Raw genomic sequence first — 19985 nt, 5'->3', positions numbered from 1 at the left:
ACAGAAAATCTCATTGCCTCCAGTGTGCATGTTGACCAGTAGCCAGTTTTTAAACCAGGGTAAGGGAATTTTATTTAACTGTTGCGCAACTTGTAGAGCAGAGAGGGATTCACATCAGTTTCTGTTTCTCTCCTTTACTCTTTTCTCTCTGTAGCTGGTTTTAATCTTTTGCCAGAAAGGGTTTAGCAGAGCAGGTTTAAGACTGAGCTTGGGATATCCTTGCATATATCTGCTTAAAGATCTGTTTGTTTCTTTGGTAACCAATCTCCTCCCTTGGGCTTTCACAAACCCTAATATTAGCCATGCCCAGCTGGCAAATCCATTCATAAGATATTTGAATGAGGTGTGCTTGGCTAATTGTATCCACAGATTAAAATATTCTGTTAGGCAAAGAAACTGTCATACCTGAAAATATTTCACAATAGCACACAGGATCAGCATTGCTACTTGTGAAGACCCAAACAACCTTTCTTTTTTAAATTATTGTGTTACCAATTTAAATGGACCGACCTGATGGTTCATTTTGCCTTGTGGGTGCTATTTGGTGATATGCTGAGGATACAAAAATGGCTGTGAGAAAATAATTTTGCCTTGAATTTAACAAAATATGAGAATAATTAAAAAAAGATACAGAGAAGAAAGGCAAATGGGAGATGAAGGAGGACAACAGAAAGATGATTGGGAAAACCAAAACTTTTTAGTCTTACTTTGTTTCATTTTAGCTAATTATTTTTTTTTATGTAGTATCTACTAAGAGCTCTTGAAGGAATGAGAAAATGATTTACCAAAGCACTACAAACCTTACTGTTCCATCTCTTGTTCAAAGTTGTCAGTTAGCATTTTTAAGCAGAAAGGAGTTGAAAAGAAATATCCAAGTGATACCTTTTGTGAGCTTAGATCCTAGAACATTTTCATTTTAAACATGATTTTTCTATGATTTTACTATCAGGGATTATGAGACTACAGGAACATTGAAGCATGCTTGCAGCTACAGAGCCAATGTGTTTAGGCAATTTATTATTGAAGAACCTTCTTTTTTAGATTGATGCATTCATTCCACAGAAATTTTTTTTTTTTTAACAAAGAAAATGCTCATCTTTGATAAATTGAATTTGAATTACTGTCAGTGTTTGCCAAAGAGGTGCAGATATAACTTTTGATCAGTCTAAATCTGGCTGATTGTAATCAACTGAAAAGAAAACAAAAATCTGTCTCAGACTGAGGCGTCAGCCTAACATAGAACAAAATCTTTTCTTTGAAACCATTGCCCTCTGGAGGGGAAATGAAAAATCACGGAAGGGTAAAAATTCCCTTTTATGTCACTGTTTAACTGAATTTATGCTTTACAGCACGAGTGGCTCTGTAGACTGACACAAAAAGGAATGCTCAGTCAGAAGAGCCACAGTGCTTATGTCAGTGAAGGCTGGGGAACTAATCCCCATCTGTCTGTCCCATCACTCTCCTCCCCTTTATCTCTAAACTCTTTATCTCTAAACTCACTGAACAACCATTCTACAGCAGATGTACTTTCTCTTCCAACTTCATCTTGGATCCCTTCCAAGCTGGTGTTATCCCTCTATTTGCTAGAACATTTTTTTTATGCAATCCCTAAATAATTCTTTCCTGCTTGATGTCAGACTCTGTTATGTCATCCTCTTTCTTGACCAGTCTGCTGGGTTTGATTTTTTGGGGTGTTTCCATGTTTGTTTGGTTTGGGTTGGGTTTTGCTTTTTGGTTGTTGTTTTGTGTGTGTGTGTGTGTGTGTGTGTTTGTGTTTGTGTGTGGTTTATCTTACTTTATTTTATTTTAAATTATCTTTATTACCCTTTCCTTCTTGATCTTTCATTCTTGCCAGGTTTTTAGAAGTTATGTTCTCTTTATCTCTGCTTTTATGTCTGGCATCTATTTAAATAGACTCTTTTCCTTCTGTCTCTGAGAACTTCACAGGGATTTTTCCCTTGGCCTTTAGGTATTGATAGCTTATATCTTGGATAATCACATTTAAAAGTCACCTTTAACTAAATATGAAGGAAAGGAAGTTCCTTCCTGCTCACACTTTACCTGTACATTCTCCCTGTGTTGCAGAGGAAGTGGCAGTATCTCTCACAATGGTCTTTCCAGTTTGATTTACAGCAATCTGATGTCTCCTGATTACAAACCTAGTGATTGTTTTAACCCTATGTAGGACACATGCACCAGCAGTATGAAAGAATATAATAGCAGCACTAGGCCACCTGTAGGCCTGCTGTGTTTAGTACCTAGTGTTCCAAAGAAGAGTGCAATACACAACAGTCCAAAAGCTAAATCGACTGCTAAGCAAGGGAAAAAAACCACATCTCTTGGCCTCCACAACCCAGTAACAGAAACCCTGAATTTTGCAATTAATACAGCAGTCCAATTTAATTTCAGTCTTCCTTTAACTAAGACAAGAAATACCAAGGATTCAAATACAGTCATGTTTTTCTCTCTGAAAGCACTAGAACTATTTCTTACTTCCTATCCAGTAACAACATTTTGCACTCATGTTCCTCTAAGTGACTGAAACATCTTCCTCACTGTCTTCTAATATCCTTTGCCACTCCTTAATCCTTCAGATCCGAAATTGCACAACTTTAAGTAAGGTCACAGTATTTACAAATAGGGTCATAAATCCAAGAGAAGTTCAGCTGTACAAAAAGATTAATCTCCGTATGAGAGGTCTCAAGCCTGGGAGTACTAATCTGTCAGTGAGAGGTCTTAAATCCAGAAATAGGAATCATTCCCAGAAGATGGGTGACCTAAATTAAACCTGGAAGTGAGGTTGTTAATGTAACAGGTTGGGACACTATTTCTAATCCAGAAAAATAATGAACAATAAAAATTATCTTTCTTGCCACTGTTTTCCCTTCCCCTTTTAAGTTATACTCAAATTATGATTACCTTATCTGTCTCTTTATATGTTTGCTGCTTCTTGTTCTTCCTTCAGTAGTTTCTCCTTGGTTTTGTATGTTACTCTCTTTATGTTTGTATACCTGTGTATCTTTTTGATATTGTTGCAGTTGTCTGCGTGCCTTCCTTTGCACGAGTCTTCATCTTTTGTTTGATCTTGAATACATCTGGAAAGATCTAAAGGACATATTTAAGTCTTTCTGGAAAAGAAATCCTGCTTTTCTATTTATAAAAATTATTAATTTGTACCAAGATGCACTCTGTTCTTCCCTGATTTGCCATTTGCAAGCTGGATGTAACTTACAGCCCAAAGTCAAGACAAGTTCATGTTTGGATTTTACTGATAACATCCTTTGCTGTCAAGTTGCATATACTTTTTTTACTGGGTTTACCTGACAGTTTGATTACTTTGTCTTAATCTGTAAATACAGGGCAAAAGCCAGTTTTTATTGCTACTATTTTTACTCTTTTCTTATTCTCAGCTTCTTTTCTTATTCTCATACACATACATAAATAAAAAGAAATAAACCCCTGTAACTCACAGATCTGTGAGAAAATAGCGGAAGAACCAACAAAAAAGACCACAGAAGTTTCAGCAGTTGATACCATCTAAGGAGAATACTTAAGAGGTAAATCCTATGACATCTGTGGGTTTAGATTCTCTCCAGGTGCAATTGTCTTTCTGAAAAGGCAGCTTAGTAGTGGTAATTATGACAAAACCCTCCTATCTCATAATGCTGCAGTGTAAACCTTAAGCTTTGTATATTTGTCAATCAAATGTATGACACTACAGTATACTGCACATATTTTATAAACGTGAAATGTAATAAATCTTTCTCTTGAAAGCAGACTAGATGTACAGTAAGATAGCTGTGAGATATAGTAAAACATAAACATCCAAATTTTCTTTCTTGTTCCTTTTTTCTAAATCTTCATTGAAATAATCTTGCTTGTTATGCTTTATTTAGCAGTCTTGTTTGGTGCAGGTTTTCAATTTGTGCATCCCTGTTGCACTTTAATTACTGATACAGATAGATTTGTGACCATGCTGTACAGTACCTTTAACAACATGGATGTCTGAATATGACATGAGGCAGAATCAAAATCATTCTTCTTAAAATTGTTGTTTGAATGTTCCCCTAGTATTTGGTTTGCTTTCAGCAGATGATAAACAGCATCTGGGGCAGTTAACTGCCAGCCATCATGTCTGTTGTTCCCCAGCATTTAAAGTAATGTTTAAAATCTGATTTATTTGAATCCATAACTGCATAAATTTTATTGGAAATAGTCTGAAACTAAGAGAAACATGCTCAGAAAATCCTTCATATGTTATTTCATCATATGCATGAATCTGGAGTGTCATGGCACTAAAATAATCGGGTATGGCATCCAGTCCCTTTGCAGAAGTCCATGCTGCTCCCAGCATAATGTCTTCCCTACAGACATAAGATGCCAATAGATTTTCATTAGCACGTTTTGAGTAATGAAGGCATAGCTGCTTGATTTGTGAAAATGAATTATGAAAGATACACCAAAATACACTTGTCCTATGTTGCCATAAGCAAAACTGGTATACTTACCTTTCCTAGGAAAATGATAACAGCTACACAATTATCCTTAAGGAAGAAAGAAGTTATTTTGATACTAACAGAATAATAATTTCCACATAGCTATGTAGAGCTGTACAGCTGATCTTCATTTAGACAAACTGCAATGACAGTTCTGTACCATTCTCATGAATCTTCACCTTAATAGAAAGTTGCAAAACCTGTTTTGGAATATATATAGCATGAAGACCGCTCTTTTTTGCAATATTTCCTAAAAGGTATAGTCAAACACATTATGCTTTGACACTCTACTTCTTGCAGGATCTTCAATGACTGTCATTCTCCCAGCAGTGATTTTTCTTTCAGAGGAGCTGATAGACTGTACTGTCTCACTGAGCCAACACTGCATACCAGTCTACTGAATCAGCTCAGTATGAGACTATAAGTATGTAACCCAGCAAGCTTCCATGCTGAGTTATTTTTCTTTGCTCTAGGCACAGCAATTAGGAGGCACTTTTTGCTGCATTTGCAATGCAGGCAATTCAACCTTCTTCCCAGTGTAATCTGGGAAGCGCAATACTCTGATGTCGCTCATTCTTTGCAGCGGTGGCTGAGAGTATTTTAGACTGGATTCCAGTGAACTGAGGCTAATATTCCCATTTGCATGGTGCAGCCATCCTTTATCCCCCACACACTGTCTCTGCAGTGCTGTCAGTGTGGCCACAGGTTAGGGTACTGTGTGTGTAAGAGTGACTTTTTGGCAGCACAATATATGCTCAGACTGACCCAGATTTCTGCAGGTGAAGGACTGTATCTGCTTTTCCAGAAAGTGAAGAGAAACACAATGTTCAAGAGTTGTAATTATTCTAGTGTCACATTGCCACAGTAATGACTTCAGAACAACTGTCCTGAGCTTAGCGGGAACCTTTGTCCCATTTGCCACAGCATAAAGTCTTTATGGAAGTATTTTGTTCTTTCTTCACCTGCCTCATCAGCTTGTCTTCTGTTATGACAAATGCATGTAACTGGGGCAAATACAGTTATTTAACAGCAGTTCAGCTGTAAGAATTGAAAAGAACGTGTCTCATTAATGTTGTTTCTCATCTCAAAATAACTTCTCAAAACATGCTTGAATATCCAATCCCTTTGTTTTGATGGATTTTAACTTTTCCCTTAGGACTGGGTTATGTCTGATGTCTTATCCATTGGCAGGTTGTTTGGACACAAACTAAATTTCTTTTTATTAATGTGTAGTGTAGGTAGTGTGCAATTCTTCTCCAGACATGGTATTTAGCTTATAAGGGAGGTTTTCCTAATGAAATATTTAATTTACTGAATTCCATTCTATGTTAGTTGGTATGGGCAGTATATCTTGATATGAAATCAGTCACAGTTATTACTGCTGTGCTAGCAAAACAACAATTTCCAATTAATTCAAACAGCTTTTGAAAGCAGTGTACTCAGGATTATTCAAAATCTGTACCATTGATTTCCCAGTGTTACAATTTTAATTTTAATAGTATGCAAGTTTAATGTGAAGTCACTGATGGTAGGCATCTTCAGCCAGTCTAGGTGTAGATGACACTGAAGAAACTATTACTGATCCTTATTTGCAGTATTACTTGTTTGTTCTTGTAGTGGACAACAGCACTTCATAAATGGTATATCATTCAAGTAGTTACTGTCCCTTCAGCAGAAAATATGCTGTACAACCATTTTCTTAGGAAACACCTGAAAGTTTCTTACTTGTCGGTAACTTCTACATTGTTAAACAGAATCTAGAAACTTGTTTTTCACCATGGAAAATAATGTTGCCATTTCCAGTTATATTGAATGATATTTCACTCTTGTTCATGTTTTGGGCAATATTTAGAATTTGAATTTGCCAGCCCTTCCTAGACTGGAATCTGATTACACATGGGCTGTTCTCAAAGAGTATTGAGTTGTTTTGTATTCTCAAGGAACAATAGATTGGAAGTTGTGGATTATGGAATCTCTCTGTGCTCATTTGAAGGAAAGCACACAGAAAGCATTCATCTCGGATACTTAGCTATGCTTGTGCAGAATTTATGCTTCAAAACTTCAGAAAATACTGCACATGCTGTAAACTACCCAGGATTGCCCCTGCAACAGGTAGTAAGAACAGCAGCAGCAGATATTTCACTTGCTTAGTGCAAAATGCTTTGTCGTGCAGCAAGTACAGTCTCAGTATTCCAATAGGATAGCAATGTTTATAGTGCTGGACAATAATAACAACAGTAACAACAATACCAAATTCTTATACAGCGGTTCTCAATGGTACATTGCATGATGATTTTCAAAAGAGGTCTGGCTATTCTCATTCTACAAATGAAGAAGCTAAGGAAAAAAAAAAATGTAAAAGTAATTTGCTGACACTGATTTAGAAATTCACTGGCAGAAATGAAACCAATGTTAATATGATTTTGTGCCCACTACCTGGTATTACTCTGCCCCTGAAATGTTCTGAAAGTTGCTTGCATGAGAAAATCTCCTGCTCTGTATAAAAATATAAGCCATAGTCAGGGATTATAAGGTTAATTCAGGTGTCTATTTCTTTACCTTCTGCTGCAAACTACAAATCTCCCTGAAAAAAATGTAGATTGCACTGCCAGGGATCAAAATTTATTTGTTGTTGCTAGTTGTGAACTAATACAGGGAAATGCAGAGTTCGTATTTCAGTAATAATTAATTGTAATAGTAAGAGGTTACGAGTGGCATTGAACTCTGCAGGGGAATTTTTTCTTCTACATGTACATCTTTTCCTTGTTTCAACTACATCTGATGTCCAGGATGCTTTGCTTTATTTTCTTTCATTTCTTCTTAGTGAAAAATGTCCGAGGTATTACTTGAAGCAGCATACTCGACTTCTTGTCACTCTTTGAATTTTCTGAAAAGAAATACAATGAGCCTGAGGAAGACAGCACACAAAAGTAGAGAATGAAAAAGCATGAGCAATCAAAAGAGCAAAGGATGGAGGAGATAAGCATCCATCAAGAACCACAAAGAAAGAGCTAATTTGCCAGAGGGAATTGATTTGCCTTTGTAGGGAGCTTATTAGAATTTGTGCTCTGTATTCCAAACTGGCCTTTCCCAGTCTCTCCCATGCTATTCTTCCTCAGTCACTCCTACAAGGCATCTCATCTACTCCCCCTCACAGCAGAAATCTTTAGTCCTTGAAGAACATTTGAGAGGTGTAAAAAAACGCTGTGCCTAGCTGGTGTCTGTTGACATGATATTGTCACACTTCTCAGCTGCCTGGTGGTTATGGGAAGATAATTTCTATTCTGGAGACAGACCAGTAGCTGAGAAGACGACAAGAGGGACTGCTGGTCTAAGGAAGCCCATGAACAGCACACGCTACATTTGCTTCAATATGGCAAATTCGGGAATTGATAGTAGGATGCAGACTGGGAGAAGCATGATCAGAAAAGGAAGAAAAAGAGCAAAAGAGCAGACACAGTTACACAGGAAGAGGAATAAATCTTTGGAGGAAGGCACCACTTAAAAAGAAGAGGCACAGAGTAGAGCTGAAAGAACAAAGAATGTGAGAAAAAGAATAATCTAGAGCTAGAAAAGATGAACAGGAAAGCTGATGAGAGGAAAAGCTGAAAAGTAAATGACTGGGAAAAAGGAACAGTTAGAGAAAGAAGCAAAGATGATAACAGAAAGAAAACAATAGGAAATACAGTCAGATATTTTTCTTCCCTATAGAAAATACACTGCTGACTACAAAGTTAATATTAAAAAATATGTTTATATAGAGTACAAAATGGGCACTAAACTCTAAGGGTGGAAGTGATGGGAATAAATAGGCAGGTCTCGTCCCCTCAATGCAACAAATCTGAGTGCTGGATTTGGCAAGACAGGCGCTTTTTCCCCCTGAATGATACAATGATTGTATGCGCATAATAGGAAAATATATCAAGCATTTCTGTTCTGGTTGCTTCACTATTTCTCCATTATTACAGTTTTCACAATACAATCACAAGAAACACAGTACTCTAGCACTAAGCCCAAGAAAATATAATTTAGGTGTTTGGCACTGTATGTATGTCACAGAGAATTTAAAAATACAGGAAATGAATTTGAAATGAAGAGTATAATAATCTAGGACTTTGCACAAATTTGTTATTACCAACTAAATAACATGTCATTTTTTGTCTCCCTTTCATGTGGAGTGCTGAAATAAATTATTTGAGCATGTACTAATTTATACTACCTCATAACCCACTGCTCTCTTTCAGTACTTTCAATTCAAAATAAATGGCTATTAAGAGAAAAAGAGTGAAAAAGAGCATAGCAATGAGATATTAAAAAATTATTAATATACCAAAGGGTATGTTGGCAAGTTTGTTCCTGGAGTTTTCTCCGAATCAAGAGAGAAATGCAACAAGATTTTCAGTCAGATAGATGTGTTTTAGTGGAGATGTGTGGACACAAAGAGAGGATATCATAAACCAAAATACTTATTCTTCCAGATCATGGAGATCACTTTAAGATATCCTACTGGCAATTAGGACAGTGAACTGCATGCAGCCCACCAGCCAGCTACAAAGAGAAGCACACGGGAAAATCATGTTCACAAAAAATGTTGCTGATTGAACAAAAGCTAGTTCAAACTTGTGTGACTTAGTAAAATGGAGAAGTATACAGAGGAATACCATAACAGCTTTTATTTAAGGGACTGATTAATTCACTCGCATAATAATGATGTGTATAAATGTAAAGTAAGTGGCATTAATAAGCTAAAGGGCTCCAGTTTTTCATCATTCCTTGGCAGACATAGATAGATAGCAGTGTTTAATCACTGACAAAAAATGAAGACAAAAAAGGGGAACTGTGAATGTTAAGACTGTCTTTAGGTGCTTACTTGTTCTAGTTAGATATTCTGTAGAGATTTTGCAGAAATGCAGGATGTCAGAAAGGATGCTAATGCTAATCACAGGGTGACATTGTGGAGAGTGCTATGAAACATGCCTGCATTCTGCTTAAAATATGAGTCCAGACCTCATGCTAGAGGACACTGCAGACACACTATCTGGGGGTAACTTCATGCTCAGACATGGGTTTTGAGGAAGCCTTACAGCACAGCAGCAGAGGAGATGTGGGCCAACATTATAACTTTGAACTGTCCTAGGCCTGCAGCTTTCTTACCCTTTCCACCATCCTGTGTTTTATCTGATTTTGCAGTGAAGTTGTAATGGCTGCCATTAGGCAAAGGCCTTTCTAGGAGAAACCTGATGCTGAACCCAGGAAGGTGAGATGTGATCACAGCAGGAAAAGAGCAAAGCGTACTTTCTAATAATATGAGAAGTGCTGATCTGTTGGCACATATTCCTATTTGTGGATATAGGAATATTTGTTCTAAGGAACTCCCAGTTTATAAAGTTTTGGCTTCTCTCATCTATAACTGAATTAGGAATAGCGATGGGGAAGTGAGTCAGTATTGGAAAAACCATCATACCTGGAGTCTGTGTTTTCTTATCCCTTTTGTTCTTTGGTGTACTTGTCCTAAAAAAAAAAAAAAAAGAAAAAAAAGAAAAAAGAAAAAAAAGAAAAAAGTAGGTCGGAAAAAAAAACCCAAACAAAACCCCACAATGCCATTGCCAAGAAACTCAGGAAGAAGCCTTAGCCTAGTAATATCATTATGTACCAGGATCAGCATTAAATAGGTGCTATATGATACAGTAAGCCTTGTTTTGAAGTGCAGGCACACTAATACATAGAGATACTTGAATGGTATAGACTGTGCTTATATATAACAGCACTGAAGCACTGAACATTCATGTGCTTTTACTTGTTTCCTGTCTGCGTGGACCCAGTGTGTGGGAGGGTGCGCAGGTGGCTTCCAAAAGCCCCTGAACATCTGAGAAATCAAAGTCTAGATACTTGGAACCCCCATCCTGTATTCTTCAGGTTCCTAATCCATTAAAGCATTAGGAAAATCACAGTAATCCTGAAGAAGTGTTGCAATAATATATTTTCTGAAAACAAAAAAATATGACACATTTTACTTTTCAAAGTCAGCAGCAGAAATTAAGTATATTAGATTCATTTTCCAAGCATACCTACCTAGTTTTCCTCCTTTCTGAGCTTTCGCTCTTCTTTATATCCTGAGAAAGATTCATGTTCTTTGACTGCATGGTGATTTCCTGCCTTGCTGGTTCCAGATGGTTGTTGAAGATTTCTGCTTTTATTCCACCCTCTTCTGTGGGTTCCACTGTACCTGAGAGAGGAACTTGGCTGGAAGAGATTTGCTGAACAACAACTTTTTTCTCTGCTTTGAGGTTTGGCACATCTTGTGGGTCATCCCTCTTAAAGGAAAAAAGAATGATTAACAGATATGAGCAACTGACATAAAAAAAAAAAAAAAAAGAGAAATAAAAAGAGCTGTGCACAAGGCTGATGAGCACAGCTGGAACTTTGTGGTAATTTCCTATAGTCCCTTATATACTGAATATTCTGTATATAGGGGTGTCAGACAGACCATCCAAAGGAAATGTGATATATTTATCTAAAAGAGAGACTCCTGTTTCTCCTACATTATCAATTTGTGGTGATTATTGGCCTACAGCTTTGCCTAGAGATGACTATGCAGTCCACCATGGGAATAACAAGTCCAGAGCTTAACATCTGAGGTTTGTTTGTGGCTTCACCTCCAAGTTCTCTGCTTCTGATTTATGTCCAGAATAACTTTATCTCCAGAGTATTCTCCTCTTTTTGCTCACATTCAGAAGCTGAGAAAAGATCTTTGCTTTCTGCTCTGTCCAGATTTTGAGATTGGTCCGTAGGAAAAACCTGTCTAAGCATCCTGCCTTTAAGTAGCTAAGGCAGAGATACTTGTCTCTCACATGCAGACAGTTCTCTAGCTAAATAGAAAGAGAGTAGGGAGGATGTAATGATCCAAACTAAAAAAAAACAAACCAAAAAACACCTATCAGTAGAAAAGTCATAGTGAGTGACAAGCAACACCTCAAGGTGTTGAAACACTGATGAATGTGACTGGGAACATGAGACGTCTATTCTGCAAAGAAAAATTGAGATTCCAGGTCTGGACCATGACTTTTGTATACTGAATCACTAGTAATACCTACTGTACATGCAGGAACTGACATTCATATCAGGCCAGCTTATGTCCAGAAGTTGGAACAAGGGTCTAGTCTGACATCAGGTAAGAGAGAAAACAGAAAACCCAGAAGAAAGGTGTCTGTGTACAGATAGTTGAAGCAGGAAAATATAAATTAAAAAAATTGATAAATCCTATACTTACTTTCTTAAAATCTATGCATTCTTGATGTAACCAGTATGGCTAAGTCTGTATGGTTTCAGCAAATCTAATCTGAATATGCTAGTTTTCCCCTAGATTGTTTTCAGTCATCTGTTTACCTCATCACTGATTTTTTTCTTGAAAGAATCATCTGTCAGTTTTCTCCTCTCTCGAAATCATATTTTTCTAATTCCCTTGTAACTTTTCTGCTGCACATACACAGAGTTGTTCCTTGTCTCTGTACACGCAGTATTAAGCACTGGCCATATGATTTTGTTTTTCTCTTCTCCCTGTGGACATGGCTGTGCTTGGCTAAGGGGTGAGCTGGCTTGAATGGAAATTAAAGACTCACCGATACCTGCGCTGACAAAATATCTGCTTGAAATTTAGGGCAAATAGTGTTAGGTAATGTTGAGTAACATCATTAACCATCCAATTGCTTCCTAAGTGTGATGCTAAGGTAACAGGTCCCTTCTGTATTATAGTTAAATTTATTTATGTAATATTCTGTTTAGGACCTGAAGTGTTTTAGCTGACCCTCACTGTTCTCCTTGTTTCTCTCTTAACTACAGTGAGCAGCTGTCTTCTGCCTTCTTGCTGTAGCAATTCCCTCAAGAACTTTCTCTTTCTGTCCTTTGAATTGATCAAATGACTTTGCCGTCTTTGCTTAATAAGTTGTCAGTTCTTGCAGGGGTCTCAGCTGTGCTGCTTCTTTCCTTCTCTGCTTTTTTTCAGTGGGTTGTAGAATTCAGTCAAAAAGAACTATTTAAGGACATGTCCCCAACTATAAGGGAAAGCTGAACACCAAACAATAAGTAGTATGCTATTTACTGAATTGCAAAAATTTAGGAGGGCTGTGGTGCACCTATCATCCTCTCTCCAATTGCCCTGACATTCTGCAAGGAGTTTACAAGCCAGCTATCTTGATAAACAGAAATGTAGCTCTTTCAAAGCACTCAAAAAATTAGACTTGAGAGATAGTTCAGAATATGAGCACAAGCAATACTTTCTGATTGGTCAGCTTGAAAATTTGATATCTGTTTGCTGGAGACCGACCTTTTCTGATGGGTCATTTGAGCGGGGAACTTTCTTGGGACACTTGTCAAAATCCTTGGATTTTACATTTACTTTAGTATTGCTGATGTCTTCAGGGGGTTTTAGGAGAGAGATGAGCTGCAGCCACAGGTGGAATAGGTATTGTTGATGGTTTGGTGGGGCACAGAGCTCTAGATAGTAGGAGTGGCCATTTACTAATTTCAACATGAGATGATGATTAATTGTGCTGTGGACGGAGAGTTCCACAAACTTCAAGGGGAAGAGCCTGTGAAAAAAGGGGAAAATCGATCATTAAACACAAGTGGAAATTTCTCTCGAAGATACTGTGTCTGTCAGACCTACAGGTAGAGTAAGACTGAAAGTGATAATTCGGAATAGAAATGATCTGCTGAGTGGATTTAGACACTCTTCTCCTAAATGCCCCTAGCTAATTGTGGAAGAAATGCTGGGCAGCAGTGTGCAGAATGGAGGTAAAGGAAGTTGGCATCTCTACAGTGTCTTTATTCCATTACCTTATTCCATTGCAAACCTGTACCCCTAGTCTTCCTACTATGTTTCAGCTTCTGATATATTTAGAAAGTATTAAGTATTTGTAATCATCAAGCTATCTATACACATGTGGGTAGCATTGGCCTAGAATTAGGACTGCAGTGGGGCCTGAATATTTGTACTTAAGAGTTTCTCCTAGCTTTATAGTGTTAGTGCTGGAACAATGCCAGTACAAGTAGGACATCTGTTAATAAACTGACCTTTAAAAGAAGGCAAATGCTGTATGGAAATGGGAAATACGTTCACATTTCTCATTCACTCTTCAAAGAAATATTTAACCCTTCTCAGTTCTAACTCACCTGGTAAGTGCTAGCTGTTTCACGGAGAATGGCGGCTCTGAGAGTTTCCAGAAGTTTTCCATAGTGTCTTGTGGGAGCATGGACACCTCACATGCTATCAGCACTACCTCAGGCATTAGGAAAGTGGGATTGGCAGAACAGATGCCAATGATCACGCAGCTGGGTTGGTTATGAATGGAAATCGGTTCCCCTCTTCGGTTAACCTGAACAACAACAACAAAGCCCATCAACACTGACATTTGCTGTATGATCTCTCAGAGAATATGCTATCAATACATTTAATGGTGTTTTGGCTTGGGGACCCTAGAGCTTATGTATTGGATTGGTGAGGATAGAGGAGAAATTGGAATAATGGAACAGGAATGCATGTGAATGAAAACAAAGGAAAAGTTGAAAAATTATAAAGGAGAACTGGAAATCACTGGCTCTTATGTAGTCCAAATAATTTGGTATCTGATTGCTGTGTTCAGAAACCTCTTGAGTACCATTATTTGTTACTGTACACATTATGGAAGAGGCACTGTTCTGATGACTCACAGTCTTTGCCAGCAATACTGTGGTACTAATGAGACCTGGTTATGAACCAGGGTCCTCCTAAACACTGTACAGACACAGAAAGGAAAGTGATCCCAGGTAATTTATGTGTAAGACTTGAAATTACAGAAAGAAAAATGAGAAAACACAAGGAGATAAAAAAAAGTTGATAAATGTGATCAAATCACATTTGGTGTACCATTGTCAGGATCTGGTTTTGATGGCCAGAGAAAAAGCATGTCCTGAAAAGAAATCTGTGGGAGGACAGTGCATTAAATTAGTGAATATCTGGTAGAATCTCCTCTCATATGTGAGAGACAGTATAAAAAAAAATGACCAAAGGCTTTTTTTCTTCCTTCTATTTTAATGTAAATGAGTCAGCAATAGAGCCATTTTCTTGAGTTGATTGGTTAGAGCAACTGCTTCCTTGATAGCAGATGAGGTCTGATAAATAAGGAAGAGATAGCTCATAAAGTATCTTGAAAATGGGGACTCATAACTAACTAATATTCTGTATGTGTATCAACAATGCAAGATTGAATTAACCAAGGCAACACTGAAGGATGTTGCAATTATCACAAAGTGAAGTAATGAAACCCTATGAAATCAGAGCTGAGATATATTATGTAAATAGAATTCAGGTATTTTAGACTTGCTGTGAATGCAATGGTATTGTAAAAGTGTAGACTGCAGCTGCATTCTTGCGGGGCTCTTTGGCCAGTGCTTAAGGTGACAGGCAGGGTAGTGATATTGCATGCACGATACTACAAGGTACAGCTGAGGGGGGGATTACCTGGAAAAGGCTAGCTGCCATGTAGGTTAGGTTGAACTGATGTTGGTAGCTGAAAACAATGAGATAGATAGCATAGAACCAGGAATTTGCTAGAACAGTCCTAGCTGCTGCCAGTCCTAGCTGCTGCTACAGGAAGGAGTGAACTACTGACAAGGAAGGGTGAAAACATCATTCTGTCTTCTCTAATGTGCAGCATTGCTGTCGATAGGTTTCTGGACGATTGCCTTTAAAGTATGAGCAGAATGAGTCTCTAGGAGAGGGGAAACATATGCATGCATGTGTAATGAACAGAAAGAAAGAATAGCAGGAACAAACAAATGAGGAATACCTGTTGGGCTGAGATAGGGGGGAAAAGGTAATAATTGCAAGCAATTTTATCCTGAGCATGCCAAATAATTTAATTTGAATGACTTTTTACCTGGACAAACTTGCTTTCTAAGATGGGAGCAGAGGTAAAAGGAACATATTCTCCTTGGCTAAGAAGTTTCTGGAGGTCACCGGTAATGGATGCCTGACTTGATCTGATGGTCTTTAAATCAAACTTGCTATTCATCTTGCTTCTCTACAAAACAAAAAATAAAATTACAAGTTAAAGGGAATAGAGAGCAAAAGGCTTAATTGTCACACCCTCTCCCCCCAATAATTATGAAAACAACCATAATCCTTTCTGATGGGCTTTATTATAGTAGCAAAGAGCAGAACCTCACCCCCTCAAACCATACATTTTTAAGAACATGCAATCTCAAGTGCAAAAGGGAACTTAGTAAGGCTTTCTCACAGCTCTTGGCTCATTCACTATTTAAGGAAAAAGGGCCAGTGACTCTACAAACACTAGCTTACAAATGCTAGTCTATACTTCATTATATACTGCTTGTTTACAAGTAATTTTATATATTTTTGTCACTGTTAAGATAACTTCTGCATTTGCAAATAACAGTAGAAACACTCAAGCTGTTCTCAGTGGTAGATAGTGATGTCTGTATTTGCACCTCTTGGCTCACATGTTTTTGCTAGGAGTCAAGAAGAGGGCAGGACTTAAGAGATGTTCTGAAGTAGAAATTCTCCAGCAGCTGACCAGGCTGACTTTAACACAAAAGCTGGAGAATAAATAACATAATATTGATTGACTTATTGAGGGGAAAATATAATATTCAAGGCTACTCATTAATTAAATTTTATACCTCTTCATTAAACAGCTAATTTCTATTAACCTAAGTAGATAGAAAAGTCAAATTATTTGTCAGTAAGTAGCAGAATGCCAAGAATAGGAATACCCTGCTACCACGCTTTTTAAAAAAAAAATAGATGGAGTAGACTTCTGCTTCCAATTCTTTTCATTTATATTACTTTTTACCTTATTTTACTTAGATCAATCCATTTCTTACACAGACGAGTATATCTAAGAAAAGACAGTAGTCCCTTCTGCAGAGCCTGATGGAATTTCCCCAGCACTAGAAACCAAAGATTGGCAGCAGCATCGTACACAGGTTTGATGATATTGTTTACCTGCTTGAGTTTCTTTAAGAAGTAATGACATGAAGAGAAGTAGTACGTGAATCTGTGCACGTGAGGCAGCAAGTGTTGTTGTTACAGGCAGGCAGGGTAGTTTGAAAGAACTTGGCCCCATCACTGCTGACATCACAATACATCACCTGGCTGAGCTCTCAGCAGTCCTGGCAGCAATTTCGTTTCTTGGTTGCATCAGGGCATAGGGTAACAGGTAACATAGATTCACCTGTATCAGAAGAACATCAAGGACATGACAGTATCAGAGGTTTTTGCACAGCTATTATCCACGCTGCACAGGCTGCCAGGGAAGAGCAGTATGGTCTGCTCCATAAGGGATGAGCTGGGAGCCAAGGGCAACCTCATCAGAGGCACTGCCTTGAACAGTCAGGGCATAGTTTTCTGATCCTGAAGAATTCAAAGTGAATGGGCTGAGCAGGATGGTGGTAATAGGTTCTACTAACAGACACAGACAAGACAAAGATGCAGAACCTGATCTGAAGTCCATCCTGAGACTTTGTTCCAGGAATCCAGTCAGTAGTAGCAGGAAGCAGGACTGGAGCCAAAACTGTAATAAACATCCAAGGAAATCCACCCAGGAATCAGAGCTGGCAATAGATACACATATAGCCTCTTTCTTATGAGAACTACATGCCCAAGCCAGGGCTTATGTGTAGTACCCAGAACTACAAGGGGTGTGGGGTGGACCCACCCACCAGATGAAGCTGGTCAGGGCAGGTAGGGCCTATTGGTGCACTCAGGGCCCTGGCCTGAGTGTTAATGAGCCAATTTAAAATGACACTTGTGGTCATGTGTCTTGCTCTGGTTTGTAAAGTTTGTCTTCTCTACATACATTCTTTTACTGGAGTAACCTTTTAGATCACCCAGGTAATATCATAATCAACCTATGATATTAACTCCTCCTTTTCACCTTATGTGATACCACTGCTGCTTCCAACTCGGCCTGGTGTTTGGACAGGGTTCAGGCCATGACTGAGCACCAGGCTGGTTGAATCAGAATCAATATTGCAAAATGGGGATTATGTTGCCTGACAGCTTGAAGAATTGCTGTGCAATCTTCTTTGCAGGTACACAGCCTCCTTGGGGCAGGTATACATAGTCCCTTGCTTAAGTACGGCCCACCATAGAACAGCTTCTGAACTGTCTAATAATACTATGCACTGACATAGCAATTTCCAGTAGAAATGCTTTCTGTTCTCTTAACTATTCAAGACAACCCTGATCCAGCATGGAAAACAATGGTGCTTTTTCTTTCCCAGCTTGGTATCAGCTGTGAAATATACATGGCCAGAGAAGGATAAATAGCATTGCTTTAGCAAAACCACCACCATCAAGCCCTTTTCAACACCAAATTCCCTTTCCATCTCTAGCCAATGAAAATATGATTACAAACACCACCATGAGTGAGCGACTGACCTGGAGAAGACTGACTCCAATGAAGTCACAGCTCTTGCCTAAACTGCTAAAGGTGCAAGTCTGTCTACCTACCCCGTACACACATACACTCAGCCCTTGCTTGTACTGCACAGTAAATGTAGTATGCAGATACCAGAAGAAAGACAGTCTGAGCTAAGACACACTTAAGAAGCAGTAGAGCCCCAAAGACTGTGGTTTTTGTGGGGAATGAGGTAAATCCAGTAGCCTCATAGAAGTGAGGCTGCTGCAGCAACATGCCCCCAGGTGCAACCAACAATAAAGCTGAGCATGTGTTCCCTCCCAGGACGTACAACACAAACTTGCACACACAACATGTATACAGCACTCGCACAACACAGCACCAGTGGCCTTATCCTGTTCCCCTCTCTGGCTGATCAGCTTGAAGGTCCATTAATGGAAAATACAGACATGTATATACAATGTTTATCCCTCCAGCACCTGGGCTCAGGCACTCAGTCTGCCAGTATCTGGCCTCTGGATTCCAGCCTCCCCAGATGCTGACACCAGGACATAGGAACGCCTGAGGCTGTAACTCCACTCCTTTTGCTGATACAGACCCCTCACTCAAACACACACATATAAAAGCACATATACACACCACAGGCTCTGCAGTGGCCAGCTTTGGACACGGAGTTCAAAGGTCCTGGATCCTTGGTCTTTCTAGGTCTCTCCCCCACAGAGACACCTATATACACACAAACAGACACACACAAATGAGTCTCATGTGACCCACAGACCCCATGGTGTCTCCAGCAGCTGCCTGGGACTCCCCTGTTCCCCCCAGCAGCTAGCTCCTCCCATGGTCTTCTTGCCTGTTCCTCACCCCAGAGAAGAGCTAGAAACAACATTTAATAAGACAGGACAGATTGTAGTGATCAGGCAGGGCACAGGGCATGGCCAGACAAGCATAACTGTTCACACTTGACCAACCCTTCTAATCCCTTTATCACTCTATTTTCATATATCTGTTCTTCCCCAAGCCCCTTACACCCATTCCTTTCACCACTTTTGGTTCTTCTCCTCAACATCTCATAAATCCCATGCAATCCTATAAACGTTTTTCCCCTGCATCCCGTAATGTGTCCTGCACTCCCAGATAGTAACCTTCCATCATCTGAAAAGGTGGTTGTGAGACCCCTTCTGTTGCTTTGTGTTAACAGGTTTCAGGCCTGGGCAGGGGCTGAGGTACTCCTGGGACAGCTCTGGCCAGGGCCCCAGCCAAGGCATCCCTGTGAATCTTTACCTTGTGCTCCTGCCTGCCATTGTGCCATTGTAGTGATGGGTCTGTTGTGGAGAGGTAGCTCCTGTGGTGTGCTTGGGAGTACCTGGCACAGGGTGTTATCTGGATTCATGCAGCTGCCCTCCTGCTTGTGCTCCTTTGTGTGTGTGCTTTTTATCCCTCCCCTTAACACACGACTGTTATTTTTGTTATTTTTATTTTGATCTAACCCTAGCCACCACCTCTTAGAAAAACTCCATTTAATGGGGAAGGCAGCAACATGACTCCTCAGCAATGCAGACTGTCAAGAGCACATTAAATCCTGTCTTTTCTGTTCCCCGGCTTTTGATAGCACATTGGCCAAACTGATTGGATTTGGCCTGCAGGGAGTAAATCACGGCAAGTCAGTCATGGATGTACAGTGCCCACTATCTTTTGTTTAGATGGGTTCAAGTACCATTGCATGTGTGTGTGTACCTCTCGTCTCCTGAAAGACTGGCAGATAAGTAGCTCTCAGGCCATTTTCATTTTCATTATCCAATACCTTTTGTAATGAACAGCTACCTGGCACTGACATCAAAGCCCTGATAAGACTGTGTTTGCAGAAAGGCATAGCCCTCCCCAAACAACCAGCTATAATCAACATTGCCTCCAGTTCTCTCACCTACACATTCCTGTGAGCTAATTCCCTTGAGTGCAGCACACACAACTGCCATGGGGCACTGCAGAGCCACATCCCAAGAGACTGACCACCAGTGTTCACCATGAGCATGCTTGTTCCAGCAGCCTCATTCAAATACAAGAAAGC

At 39.2% G+C, this 19985-nt stretch overlaps 1 protein-coding gene across 4 annotated transcripts; it reads right to left on the bottom strand.

Moving 5' to 3' along the window:
• Positions 1–7102: 7102 nt before the first annotated feature.
• On the bottom strand, positions 7103–16718 carry GARIN2 (golgi associated RAB2 interactor family member 2). 4 transcript variants are annotated; one of them, XM_061380218.1, is made up of 7 exons: positions 16647–16718; positions 15413–15556; positions 13668–13870; positions 12820–13084; positions 10569–10810; positions 9961–10007; positions 7103–7383 (listed from the first exon to the last, which is right to left on the bottom strand). In XM_061380218.1, the coding sequence occupies exons 2-7, from the start codon at positions 15545–15547 to the stop codon at positions 7307–7309; spliced, it is 969 nt and encodes a 322-aa protein (XP_061236202.1). In that variant the 5' UTR covers positions 15548–15556; positions 16647–16718; the 3' UTR covers positions 7103–7306. The 4 variants fall into 4 exon arrangements, with proteins under 4 accessions (XP_061236202.1, XP_061236201.1, XP_061236203.1 ...); XM_061380217.1 differs by lacking the exon at positions 16647–16718 and adding an exon at positions 16349–16579; XM_061380219.1 differs by lacking the exons at positions 7103–7383; positions 16647–16718 and adding exons at positions 7425–8116; positions 16349–16579.
• Positions 16719–19985: the final 3267 nt, after the last annotated feature.

This window comes from Neopsephotus bourkii, unplaced genomic scaffold (genome assembly GCF_033783945.1).
Source record: "Neopsephotus bourkii isolate Nb327-2 ecotype Australia unplaced genomic scaffold, CSIRO-AGI_Nbou_v1 NB_1792, whole genome shotgun sequence".
In the NCBI taxonomy this organism is placed as follows: Eukaryota; Metazoa; Chordata; class Aves; order Psittaciformes; family Psittacidae; genus Neopsephotus; species Neopsephotus bourkii.
Note: the sequence above shows the minus strand (reverse complement) of the source record. Positions and strands in the feature narration are given on the sequence as shown.

Bases quoted from the DNA above. Each gene is read 5' to 3' on its own strand.
- GARIN2 (XM_061380218.1), bottom strand. From the start codon at position 15,547: ATGAATAGCAAGTTTGATTTAAAGACCATCAGATCAAGTCAGGCATCC. The intron at 13,871-15,412 runs GTAAAAAGTCAT...GTTGTTGTTCAG, and splicing joins TAGAAAGCAAGTTTGTCCAG to GTTAACCGAAGAGGGGAACC. The intron at 10,008-10,568 runs GTAGGTATGCTT...TTTTTTTTTTAG, and splicing joins TCAGAAAGGAGGAAAACTAG to GACAAGTACACCAAAGAACA.